The following is a 13,106-nucleotide window of genomic DNA, read 5'->3' as shown; positions in this document are numbered from 1 at the left end:
GAAAGAACACACAAGAATAGTAAAGAACAGGAGAGAGGGTAAAGGGCTGTCTCTGAAAGTTCTCTCACCAGGACTCCTGACAGTAGGGTGGGACTGTCTACCCCACCCTAGGACCACAGAGAAGGGAACTTCATAGAAAATGAACTAACTTGCTTTTCTCCAGTAGTCCAGGGTAGAACAGTCATTACTCATGGGACGTGAGGCCATGGGCTCGAAGAGAGCCTTGGACAGCGCCTGTAGGATGGTGTTTAAATTCCATGTGGGTAACCCTGTGGGCTACTAGTGGATTCAGAAGAGATGGTCTTCTAAGGAACAACATGAGGATGGGAGGAGAAACCGCGGCCTTTTTATTTCCACCACAGTAGAGATGGCTGCGCCCTGACCTGGATGGCCCAGGTTAGCCTGATGTTGTCAGATCTCAGAAGCTAAGCAGGGTCAGCCCTGGTTAGTATTTGGATGGGAGACCACCAAGGAAGTCCAGGGTTGCTGTGCAGAGGAAGGCACTGGCAAAACCACCTCTGTTAGTCTCTTGCCTTGAAAACCCCCAAAAGGGGTCGCCATAAGTCGGCTGTGACTTGACGGCACTTTACACACAGAGAGAGATGGCTGCCACCTGATATTTAAGGGTGGTAGTACTCAGGCCCTTATCCAGCCTCAAGTGAAGGAATCCAAGAACATCTCCCATTTTGGCTCTAAGAACTACATTCCTCTCCTCATACCAGGACTGGGAGACTCGCCAGGTGTTATTATACACTGTGTTAAGAACATAACAACATAAGAAAGGCCCTGCTGGATCAGGCCAAGGCCCATCAAGTCCAGCAGTCTGTTCACACAGTGGCCAATCAGGTGCCTCTAAGAAGCCACTAACAAGACGAGTGCAGCAGCACCATCCTGTTGGTAGACTTCCTCCTGGAGGTCATCAGGGTGCTGATTATCTGAGCTGAATAGCCTACTTCCTTGAATTGCTGCCACTCAGCCTCCAGGCTGGGTCTGTATGAGGATGGAGCCCAGGGAGAGAAGGTCCCTCCTGTTGGAGATGTGCCGGGGGTGGTGGTGGTCTGGAAGGCCATCTCACCAGGTCCTGGAACAATGCCCACTGAGGGCAGAAAGGAGCTTTGAGAACCACTACGGCTTTGAGGTCTCCTACTCTCTATCACCTTGTGGAGAAGTTGTACTGGAGGAAAGGCGTACAGGAGTTGGTCCAGCCACTGGTAGTTTGGAGTGTCCACTCCCAGATTCAGCTTCTGCTCTGACTGATATTGCTTTCTTCCACTTAACCAGTCGGCCACCATGTTGTTTGTTCCGGCCATGAGTACTGCCTTGATGGAACCTAGATGATTCTGCACCCAATGTAAAAGCTAGGCTGCCTTTGAATTTAGAGGCTTCAATTTGGCACCCCCTTGGCAATTTCACCATCATGTTGTCTTTGTAGATCACCACATGCTTCCCTTCCAGCAATTCTTGACCAAAGCATGGAGGCCCCATGGCATTCCTCCTATCCCAGGGAAAGAACCTCGGAGTGAAGGGGAAGGTATGCCAGAAAGGAGCCCCCTAATCCTACTCCAGCAGCAATAGATGGAGCCCCTCAAGATAGGCAGAGAGGTGAAGACAAAACAAGAAAACTGTGGAGAAAAAAGGAGTCACTGTGCTCTTTGAGCTTGCTGACAGGTGGTCATCTCACTGCGTTCTTTGAACACAGTGAGATGACCACCTGTCTGCTCTCAGTTCAACCGGAACCGGAACCTCCTCGCCTTACTTTTCCAAGGTTCTTGTCCACGTTCTCAGGTACAGTCAACCGAAACCGATCCATATCAACCTCCCACCTGTCTGCAAGCTGAACAGAGCTGAAACTGGGGATTATGGGAGAAACCATGCCCTCTGGGGCAGTGGTTCCCAAAGTGGGCAGTACCACCCCCTGCTGGGCAGTGGGATTACCTGTGCGTTAAGTGCCATCAAGTCGCTTCCGACTCATGGCAACCCTATGAATGTCCTCCTAGGGGCACTAAGAGGCAAGAGGGAAGCGGGTGGGTGCTAGAGGTAGGCCTCTTCAAATGTGTTGTTCACTAATTTACAATAGATCAAGCTATGGCACCATGCTGGCAAATTTGGTGGAAATTTCAGAATTTTTTTCCAGATTTTGAAGAGCTGGTGCCACTGGATCAAGTTCATCAGTTTGTTAATACATTTCAACTAAAAAGTTTTAATTTGATTTTGAATAGATGTGCAATTTATTGTTACTGTTCTGAAATTTTATTATCTTCTTTAGCGCGTCACGTAAACATTTTGAATAATGCTTTTTATAGGGTAGGAAGCCCTGGGGTTGAGTTTGCGGAACCAAGGGGGCGGTGGCCTGAAAAGTTTGGGAACCACTGCTCTAGGACAGTGGTCGGCAAACCGCGGCTCGCAAGTCGCATGCGGCTCTTTGGCCCCTAGAGTGCGGCTCTGCCACAAATGACCACATGCGGGCACGTCGGTCGGTCGGGTGAAGGGAAAATAAAAATTAAAAAAGCACGCTTTAAGCCAAAAGGCAAGTCCCAGTTCAAACCGAAAGCCCGGGCAAGCGGGTCACGAGCTCTATGGAAGCTGCCCCGCCCCCTGATCGGGGATTGGTTCTTAGCTCTTCAGGGGCAGAGCTTTCTTCTCCCGCCTATGGGAGTTAGTGGGGAGAGAGTGAATGGCGTCTTCCGGCTCCCTCCCCTCTCTTAAGTAGAAGAGGAAAAAAAATACTACGCCGTGCTTCTCAACCAAGCCTGGGTACCTCACCGTCTGGCTTTCCCGAGCCTGCAATGGTTTGAAAGGCAGGCAGGCTCTCCAATTGGGACGCGCCCCCCCAAGGCTCCAAGCGGCCTAGTGCCCAAAAGTAAGCGCACTCGCTGCTGCGCTGAATGAAAGCCGCCGCGGCTGGCGGGGAAAGGCGGGCTAGACGGCCGCGCCAGCAAGTTAGGCTGCCGGTGCCTCCTATTGCTGCTCCTGCTGCTGAAGGGGCTGGAGATGGGGATGGTCCACGCAGAGGCGCCGTCACGTGTTTTTCTCCTTGGAGTGAGACAGAGTGTTTTGTTTTGTTTTGTTGGCTGTGAGAGAGAGAAAAAAGTCGGCGGAGTGGCTGCTCCTGCGGCCACCCGGGGGGAGGCACGAGCCAAAGTCCGCGGCCGCCTCGCCCGCGCCTCTTGCCCGCCTTCGCTCTGGGGCGCGCGAGGAGGACAGGGCGCCGCCGCCGCCACCCTCCGAGACTTTCCCGACTGGAATGAACAAGAGGAGGAGGAGGAGGAGGAAGCAGCGGCGGCAGCAGCAGCACCCCCTCTCCTGAGGATGTCCCTTCTTCCCCTCCGCCTGGGCAAGGTCTCCTCTCCCCGACTACCACTCCGGCAGCTGCCTGCTGACGTTTGGTGTGGAAATGGCACTTTTCTCTCCCTAGCCCCTATATAGTTTAAGAAATTTGGCTCTCAAAAGAAATCTCACTCGTTGTACTGTTGATATTTGGCTCTGTTGACTAATGAGTTTGCCGACCACTGCTCTAGGAGAACCCTGCCTGCCTCCAGGGGGAGCTTCTACCCATGAGTCATGGTTGCTGTACCCTGGAGCACTGGAGAAAAGCGTGTTTTCTGCAAGATGCCCTTTGTTGACTGGACTGTGCTTTCTTCCCTAAATGACATGTGGAGTGGCAATTGCCTCTTTCAAAAATTCAGGTGGGTAAGTAGGGCTTGCTTAATGTTCATGTGTTTTCAGTGTTTTTTTCAGGGGAGGGTGTTTGTGTGAGAGCCTGTTGCAAATAACCCCCTCTCTCCCTGATTTTGCTTATCACCTGGTGCTTCATTGTAAACTGTTTTTGCCTTTTCTCCCAATTGGAAATAATCATGAATGCAGTGACTTCATGACACTAAACTAAAAATAGAAAGCATTGCCCTCATTGTAGATTAACTTTGATGATATCATGCGGTGTAGACAATCAGATCTGGTTAGCTGATGATGCCATAAAGCCCATTAAGAATGAGGGCAATACTTGACAAAACAAGTATGGGTTTTTAGCCATGTTTGCAGAACTTTTGCCTCACATTTCAGTACAGCCTGAGGTTCTCTTCTATATGCAAGGGAGAAGGGAAGTTTGGTCACCACAATGCTTCAAGTTAGCAGTTTTACTTGAGCTGCTGTGGCCATGTGCTATTTGAAAGCAGTGTGTATGTGGCCATGTACAAATCTATCTGTTGCTTCAACCACCTTGACTCCCAAGTTGCGTAAAAACATTTTGCATCCCTATTTCAGGCAACACCAGGAAGCAACACACACTGCAATAGCCAGTGTTATAGGCACAGAAGGAATATTAAAAAAAACTTGCCAACACATTAGGAAGTTTCTGCTTCTGTTTCCAATGCAAATGTACATCCATTTTTCCAATATTACACAAATCCCTGCTAAACTTACAGTAGCTACCAGCTTCTCGTTCACATGCAGGAGGATCCATATGCCTAAAAGCTTTGGCTCCACATAGGAAGCAAAGTATCCAAGTTCCCACCAAAGCCAGCTGGTACCTGGAGATACGTGGAAGAGAACAGCCCAATCACTTTATTGGAGTGCTACATCAAACCCTTCAAAATAAATACTTCTGGAGATTGGAGACTCTCCAGCTTCTTTTTTCCCCTTGACTTGAAGCTACACAAATTAGCTTAGACACAGGTAAGAAACTTTCATACTTATTGTATTGTTTCTGTACACCATTTTGTATGCCAGGGCCAATGAAAAATTAACCGACGTATTGCTCTAGGTACAAAACAGGTAGTAATCAAACATTCTATATTTTAATCATTATGCATGAATAGTTGTTAGTCATTAGGATGTGCCAGAAGGTAGCAACTCCCAGTGGAGTTATCTTTCATTATTAACTGTGTCATAAAATCCTTTGTCAAGAAATGTTGCTTCTGTTGCTCTTCTGCAGAAACGACCCGGCTGTTAATGGACACCTTAGAAAGACGAATTCAGCAGTCCACATTTTGGCTGAGGTAAAACCAGGTGCATTTATTTTCATCGGCATTTTAGAATTAGTAAGCATAAAATTAAATATGTTGACTGTAATAAATTCAGTCATACAAGTGCAAGTCTCCAGCTATAATGAATTTATGGCAGATTTTGAAAAAGGTACCAGTAAATCATAAGAGGGAGCATGTCCATTTGACCTTTATTGAAGTATACAGGAGGTTTTTCTTTAGAAATCAAATATGAGAATGGAGATATGGCCAAACGTAAAATCTATCAAATTCAGTGAAAACTGTCTGACTTTAAATAGTAGCTGTAAGAATGACCAATATATATTCTTTGTTACAACCGCCCTCACTCTACAAGTAAAAAAAAATAATAAACATTCAGTAAACATTCTTTCCTAAGGTAGTTTCCCTTATATATCAGTGATTTATCCATTCTTGTATACATAACTTTTTAAACATACCGATCAGTGGTTCTCACAATTTGAAAATAAAAGCACAAAAAAGTTTACACTCTTGTACAGGTAAATAAAAGATCATCTTGAATTAAACTGTATATCCTGAAGGGCATAGTATAGTTTCAATTTCATTACCTATTACATAATTAGCTTCTTAGATACAAATATTGACATATTTGGCTTGTGCTTCAAAGCCTTGTGTGTCTCTTAAGTCCATGTCAATGCAGCTCATAATTTGAAGTCACTCGGGAGGTCTTTGCTGCCGCTTGGCTTGACTTGCTCGTGCAACAGGGTGTCCTCAGCACTGGTCATGGCACTGCATTTCTCAGCTGGGTCATCAGCATCCGGGTCCAGGCCTTCCGGGCAGGGCAGTTTCTGAAGCTCTTCCCGAAGCTGAGCTGTGTGACGCTATGCACACATGGGAGATAATGGTGAATTCTCTTTTTCAACATTACTTTGGGGGGGGGTAGGGTTGCCAGGTCCCTCTTCTCCTCCGGCAGGAGGCTTTTGGCTGTAATTGCACTTCCAGTTTAGAACCAGAAGTGCCGCCTCGCAAGGGGCCTTATACCTCTTAGTTTGAGTGGTAAAGCGGCTCTTTACCACTCAAATGAAGAGGTACAAGGTGGAACTTCCAGTCCTAAACTGGAAGTGACGTGCACGTTTGTTCGCTACCCCTCAGGTGGTCGGTGGGCAGAGGGGTCAATAGCCGGAGGTTTACCCGCCACGAGCAGGCATCTGGCAATCCTGGGGGGGGAGGGAGGAAGTCATATTGTGATACTTTGTACACGGCAAAATGAAACCCATCTGTAATAAGAGCTTTACAGTCTTCACCTGGTGGTAAAAGGGTCTGCTTTTCACCGCTATCTCTGAGGACTAGGCATGCTGCAGCCTGCAGGAACATTCTTAATTAAGGGAGTAATTATGTACATATCACAAATTAAGAGCCAGACTGGGGAAACAGAACTGAGCAGGGCTCTTCTTGTATTCTTATTGATAAGAGCTCAGTCACACATGGAAGTCACTACTTGATGCTGCAGTCAAAGTGATCAACATGGACACGTGATCCCAGCCTTCTATCAAGAACACCATTATTCTTGACTGTTCCTTCCACTGTGCAAGTTGACATGGAATCATTTACAAGTGTTAAGGCAGTTTAATGTGATGTGTAGGCTTAAGCCAGAGGGTTGGTGGAGTTTTAAATGTTACATTTTCAAGTATTGTTAACTGAGCGAGCTAGGAAATATACCGTATTTTTCGCTCCATAAGACGCACTTTTTTCCTCCTCAAAAGTGAGGGGAAATGTCTGTGCGTCTTATGGAGTGAATGTGTGTGAATCCGGCCCCCAGGGAGAAGGGCAAAGCTGCAAAGGCCCTGGGAGCCACGGCCGACCCCCGGCTGAGGCAGCCCAGCGCAGAGCCAGCACGCCCTGGGAGCCGGCTAGGAAGCAGCCAGCCAGCTGGGGGGCGGGAGGCCCCTCCCAGCCGCCCAGCGCAGCGGCAGCGGGGTGCAGAGCCAGGCCACCCCGGGAGCTGGCTGGGACGCGGCCAGCCAGCTGGGGGGCGGGAGGCCCCTCCCAGCCGCCCAGCGCAGCCTCGGGACTGGGAAGCACTGGGGGGAGGTTAAACTCCTCCGCGCTGCCATCCCAGGCAGCACAGAGCACTTTCAAGACCGCCCCACCCGGCTTCTAGGGACTCCCTGGAAGCCCGGCAGGGGAGTCTTTAAACTCCGCGCTGCTATCCCAGGCAGCGCAGAGCACTTTCAAGACCCCCCCGCCTGCCTTTTCCCGCCTTTAAAGACCGCTTCGCCCGGTTTCCTTGGAGTCCCAGGAAACTGGGCGGGGCAGTCTTTAAACTGCTCCGCGCTGCCTGGGCAGGCAGCGCAGAGCAGTTTAAACCCCCACCGCCCTCCTTCCCGGGACTCCTGGGAAGGGAGGCGGTGGGTCTTTAAACTGCTCTGCGCTGCCTGCCCAGGCAGCGCAGAGCAGTTTAACCACCCCCCTCAGCTGAGCCTCGGGACCGGGAAGCGCCGGGGTGTGTGCGGAGGTTAAACTGCAAATACCCCCCTGCCCGGCTTCTAGGGAGTCCCTGGAAGCCGGGCGGCGGGGGGGGGGGGGTCTTGAAAGTTCATGCTGCCACATTGCTAACCCAGGCAGCGCAGAGCAGTTTAAAGACCCTCCCCCTGGGGTTCCAGGGACTCCCTGGAAGCCGGGGGGGGGTGTCTTTGAAAGTGCTCTGTGCTGCCTGGGATGGCAGCGCGGAGGAGTTTAAAGACCCCCCCCCCCGCCGGGCTTCCAGGGAGTCTCTAGAAGCTGGGCGGGGGGTCTTGAAAGTGCTCTGTGCTGCCTGGGATGGCAGCGCGGAGGAGTTTAAAGACCCCCCCCCCACGGGCTTCCAGGGGCAGTACACCATTTGATTCAGAATATATTTTTCTTGTTTTCCTCCTCTAAAAACTAGGTGCGTCTTATGGTCAGGTGCGTCTTATGGAGCGAAAAATACGGTAACTAGACTGATGACCAAAGTAAAACTACTGACATGACCATTGAAAGAGGCAGACTACTCATCTTTCCCTTCCTCTCTCCCTTTTAACATGTACTAAAGCATGTTGTGAAGGCTGGAGGGGATGGGACAGAATCCCCCTACAATGCTTTTTCCTCCTCCAAATTTTCCAATGGAAGAACTTGAAATTTGGGGGGAATAAGTGAAATACGTTAAATACAAGATTTTACTTACGTTAAAAAAAAATCTACATTTTGAGGAAGACTATTTATAGTACTAGATAATGCTACTTCCTGCATATACTGTAGACATATACACCATAATTTCAATGCTATGTTGATTGTTTAATTATAGAAAAAACGAAAGAGAAAAAGGTCCTCCAAAAATCTAGTCTAGGGACCATCCAGAAGGTCCACAAGTCAGGAATAATCAAATTATTGCCTTTGTTTACTATTTGCTTTGTAGTTGACTGCTCTGTCCAAAGCAGCACAATGAAAATCAAGTAAATATTGCATTTCCCCCCAGCCCCAGCCTTCAATGTTTCTGGAAATTTTACATCGCAACGCTTGATGCAATTACATTTCAGTGTATTGGCAGCTGTTTCGGGGGCAAGGAAACCTGCAATACAGTGATGTCTCCATACATGCTTTAGAGTATTAAAAGTTCGTGGTGGTGGAGAGGCAGGATTACGGCTTTTGCCAGTAGCTATATGCTGGCCTGACAACAATGCATTTGTAATATGTTTTGACAGCAAGAACTGGCACAACTGTGGAAAAAGGGAGGGAGGAAAGTTTCTCAATTTAAAATGTTTGGACTCTGAGGTTCAGCCACCTTCAGTGCGTCTCAGACCAAGCTTTTGAAATCTCCATTCACCACCTACTTTAGTGTACTGCAGACCTGGGAGCTTGAAATCTAGATTCCTTAATTATTATTTAGATTGTACATTCCTGTATTCAGGAATGTGAGAGTTTTTACTGAACACAAACCAGTACTAAGCAAGCAATTCCAAGAAGGAACCTCACCTTTAGAGCTGCAGCATGATGAGACATAGTCCTGCCTACCCGTTTGTCACTGCTATACTGCTGTATGTCTGCTATCCACTCTTCACACTGGGCCATGATCTCTACTCTCTTCAAGTAGAAATGTTTATGGATAACCTGTGAGAACAAATAAAAGGTTGGGGTGGGGGAAGGATCAATCTACAGCTTTCAAATTACTCAAACTGTGCAGCCTGTGCTAACAAACCAACAGGAATGTCACTATTATTCTCCTGGTGCATGAATGATAACCATGACACATGGCTCCCTTCTGCAGGCACCACAATGCAATGTTTTTTTTCTTTTTAGGGCATTGCAACCTTCTTTAAGAATTTACTCAGGAAATTATTTACTTTATCCTTCCTTTCCTTGCCTCAATCAAAACTTTATTTGAGTACATGATGCAAGCACAGACCTGGGAGCTTGAAATCTAGATTCCTTAATTATTATTTAGATTGTACTTTTGTAAGTCCTATAAGTTGGTTTAAAGGTGGACTAACAGTGCAATCCTGAAGGAAGTTACCTGTCTAAGCCCATTCAATTACTGGAGTAACTCTGCGTAGGATTGTACGGCAAGTTGTATGCTTTAAGAAACTACTTTCAGTATCTGAAACTCTGTATGCCTGAAGACTTTTTTAGTAATGAGAAGAATTGGAACCTCTGCATTTCTACAATCGTAGAATCAATCTCATATTCCAGTAACCACATGCTTTTATGCACCGCTGTTTGAAGTCTGATATTAATGTGATTTTATAATTAATAAGTAAATGTTGAGTGACTTCAGAGCATCTAAACGTCTCCCACTGAAAATAAGCAGCTAAACGACAGAACTCCTGTGTAAATAGTAGTGGTACACATCTGGCTTCCCCTAATTAAAGTCTGTTGATTTCAAGCTATAAAATCAGTTGGCACCCCAGGCAAATCTCCTGTAAGGGAGATTTAAAACATCACACATGACTGCAAGTTATGGTTCACTATATGAGGGGAAAACACCCTCCTTTTTCTTTGCTACGTTTCCTTCTTTTATGTAAGATTCACTATTATCATACATGTCAGAAAAGATTTAACAATGGGTGATCCTCCCAAAAATGTGTGAACAAACTGAGACAACTGGCAAAGCATGCTGTCTTTTCTGAGACCCGCCTTGAATTTGAGGAGTAAAATAAACTATTACATAGGGAATCTTGCAAGGGCTGAAATGCCCTTGGGTAGAAACTCAAGTGAGTGATTGTCACTTTTAATGAAAAACACATATTTATCACACGTCAATGGCATAATCCCCACAATATCATATCAAAAGGCAATTTTCTTTGTGGATTTGAATCACACTGAAATTGTGGCATTTTGCCAAAAAGAAAAGAAAAGAAAAAGAATCATCATATCTATTAAATGCAGAAATAAACATTACCATTGACACAGGTTCTAGCTAAGACCACACTGATATTACAATGGACTTGCTTTTTTCCCTTTTCTGCTCAGAGCGAAATACTCTAACGAGTACACAGTTTTCTTCAATTATTCAAATATTTCAAAAGTTAGTTTTCTCCTTTATACTTGTGTGCAAATAATAGATCCGTCAAGATCATCAGTAGTACTTCTATCATATGAACTAGCTCTCTCTCTCTCTCTGCATAGTATTATCTACTATAATAATTAAGAACTAAACAGTGTCCCCAAATCATACCTTTTTTTGTTTTTAGAAAAAAACTCTAATAATGATAAGTTATCCTTTTGATCTTTGAGAAATTTAATTTTACATGATTTCATAATGATAACTTTAAATCAAACTAACCAACCCACTCAACTTAAACCATTTTTAAAATTTCATCTGACCAAGAACATTAAGCTGCTTCAAATGCTTCCTGTGCATCTACCAGTTTTGATAACTGATTAGATAAACGGTTACTTTTAACCAGTAAATGTATTATTTGAGGTAAAGCATATGCTTCTGGCCCTTTATACAGTTATGGCCCAGTGTACTTGTAACTACGGTTAAGTTATGGGGTGGGTAAGGCCACAGGATAAGGCACTATCCCCCCCATATCCTTTGCCTTTTTACCAGGGTAAAATATACTTTCCACAGATACTTATTGAGTCACTGTTAACACTAACCTAGGCCCAAAACCAATTGCTATCAAACTATTGGTTAATAGTGAACCCTGATGCATCAAGTTGGCATCAAGTTAATATGACCTCTGAAAATATTATGCAGTGTGACTTTATATTCTCAAGACATCCTAGATAATATCTATTTATTAATCATTTTAGTATTTTAAACAATAAATATCTTATGAACAATGAAGGGAACTTGCCTTGTGTCCCAGAATATAACACAGAGTTATCTAAACATTACGGAATGACCACAAGAATTAGAGTGTGTACTATTTAGCATCACATGGACGGCAAATAAATGTGGAAAGGGATAAGATAATTTGTTACTGGGGTCTTGACAAGCCTAAAGGTAAAGGTAAAGGTAAAGGTCCCCTGTGCAAGCACTGGGTCATTCCTGACCCATGGGGTGACATCACATCCCGACGTTTCCTATGCAGACTTTGTTTACGGGGTGGTTTGCCAGTGCCTTCCCCCAGTCATCTTCCCTTTATCCCCAGCAAGCTGGGTACTCATTTTACCGACCTCGGAAGGATGGAAGGCTGAGTCAACCTTAAGCTGGCTACCAGAAACTGACTTCCATCGGGATCAAACTCAGGTCGTGAGCAGAGCTTGGACTGCAGTACTGCAGCTTACCACTCTGCACCATGGGGCTCTTCAGAATTATCTACTTCTGCCACAAATCCTAGCTTGCAAGGTCACTTCTAAATTCAGCCCCGAGCCAAGAGACATTACAGGGAGACTAAGAGCCAACTATGTATTTCATCAGAGTATCTTACGTATCTTTATAGCCTTAAAAAGCAGAAAATAGTGCCACTGGCAAGCCCTTGCTGTGCTGTTAAGGGTGGTCAAAGATATAGTTAGTGTAATACTGATGTTCCTAAAGTGCTACTTATAAAACAGTGATTCAGCTCCCCACTGCCCCCTAAAATTACAAATGCCTCAGGGAAATATCACAATATCACAAAGGAGGAAATCACAAGGGAGTGGCAGCGGACAGTGTGGTCTAATTACTTCTTCAGCAAAAAAGTAATACTAGAATTCTTGTAGTGCCCCCTCTGGCCATAAAATCAAGACCCCTTTCAATGTAAACTGACTTCTAGTCTAGAACACTAGTACAAAATTCAGACATGGATGGATAGGTTAAAATATGTAGGCAGCAATATGGCACCTTGAATCAAGATTTACAAAACAGGAAGTTCAGGAAATTTTCCTGGATATGTCCCCATCATTTAAATAAATAAATCCCTCTTACTATAATTTCTAAATCAGTTCTGGCCAAAATATTACATCTCCTACTGGAAAACAGCCTTAATTTCTCACATGCACACCTTTGATAATTCCGTGCTTCTAAATGACTACAAAGAAATTTTATGACCAATGTCAGAACTCTTGCTTGGCTGCATTATTAGCCAATTTATAAGCCATATTAAATATCATTGGGAAGAAAGTAGATCACAGTTCAGATGACATCTTAATTAAAATGCCGAAATAAAGGGAGATCTAGATGAATAGCCAGAAGTCACAGAAACTATATTTTTCTTTTCTTTTCAAATCTTTCTAGCATTGTACATTTCCAGCATTGTCACAAGCATGCAAGTCAAACTGTTGTACAAAACACAAACCTCTTTAAAACATGGTGAGGGATTTCTGATTTGTTCGAGCATAGCCCATTTGACTGTCGCTTGCCGTATATTTCCATCATATTCTCTGGAACTCTGTGTGCCACTAGGAGTCCCTCTAGAGCGTTCGTATCCTGGCTCATTGAAATAGGGCTCTGCAACTAATATGAGAGACTGCACAGACACCAGCACCTGTGGAGAAAAACGAGTCAGAAGGTTTGTAAATAATCAAAGGAAGTACATTACAAAGCATCTGAACATACCAAGGCAGTAAAAAGTACCCTGACTTCTCCTCTTAGTGCAGATGGTGACCCGCCGGCAATAGCATGATGCTGTATCCAAACATAATGGAATGTTTCAATTGTCAGGTAAGTTAAAGAGAATACACTAGATTTGCAGAGGGGACAGCATG

General features: G+C 45.2%; 1 protein-coding gene across 2 annotated transcripts in view; it reads right to left on the bottom strand.

Annotated features, from left to right (window-relative positions):
- Positions 1 to 4,983: 4,983 nt before the first annotated feature.
- Positions 4,984 to 13,106, bottom strand: part of BIRC6 (baculoviral IAP repeat containing 6) — a 177,129-nt gene continuing 169,006 nt past the window's right edge. For both annotated transcript variants that reach the window (XM_056853593.1, XM_056853594.1), the window contains exons 72-74: positions 12,698 to 12,886; positions 8,949 to 9,083; positions 4,984 to 5,839 (exon numbers count right to left, since the gene is read on the bottom strand). In XM_056853593.1, coding sequence (XP_056709571.1) covers positions 5,660 to 5,839; positions 8,949 to 9,083; positions 12,698 to 12,886 — 504 coding nt within the window. In that variant the 3' untranslated portion in view covers positions 4,984 to 5,659. The remainder of the gene's footprint in view (positions 5,840 to 8,948; positions 9,084 to 12,697; positions 12,887 to 13,106) is intronic.

This window comes from Euleptes europaea, chromosome 7 (assembly GCF_029931775.1).
Source record: "Euleptes europaea isolate rEulEur1 chromosome 7, rEulEur1.hap1, whole genome shotgun sequence".
NCBI classification, from domain to species: Eukaryota; Metazoa; Chordata; class Lepidosauria; order Squamata; family Sphaerodactylidae; genus Euleptes; species Euleptes europaea.
This window is presented reverse-complemented; position numbering and strand designations above follow the sequence as displayed.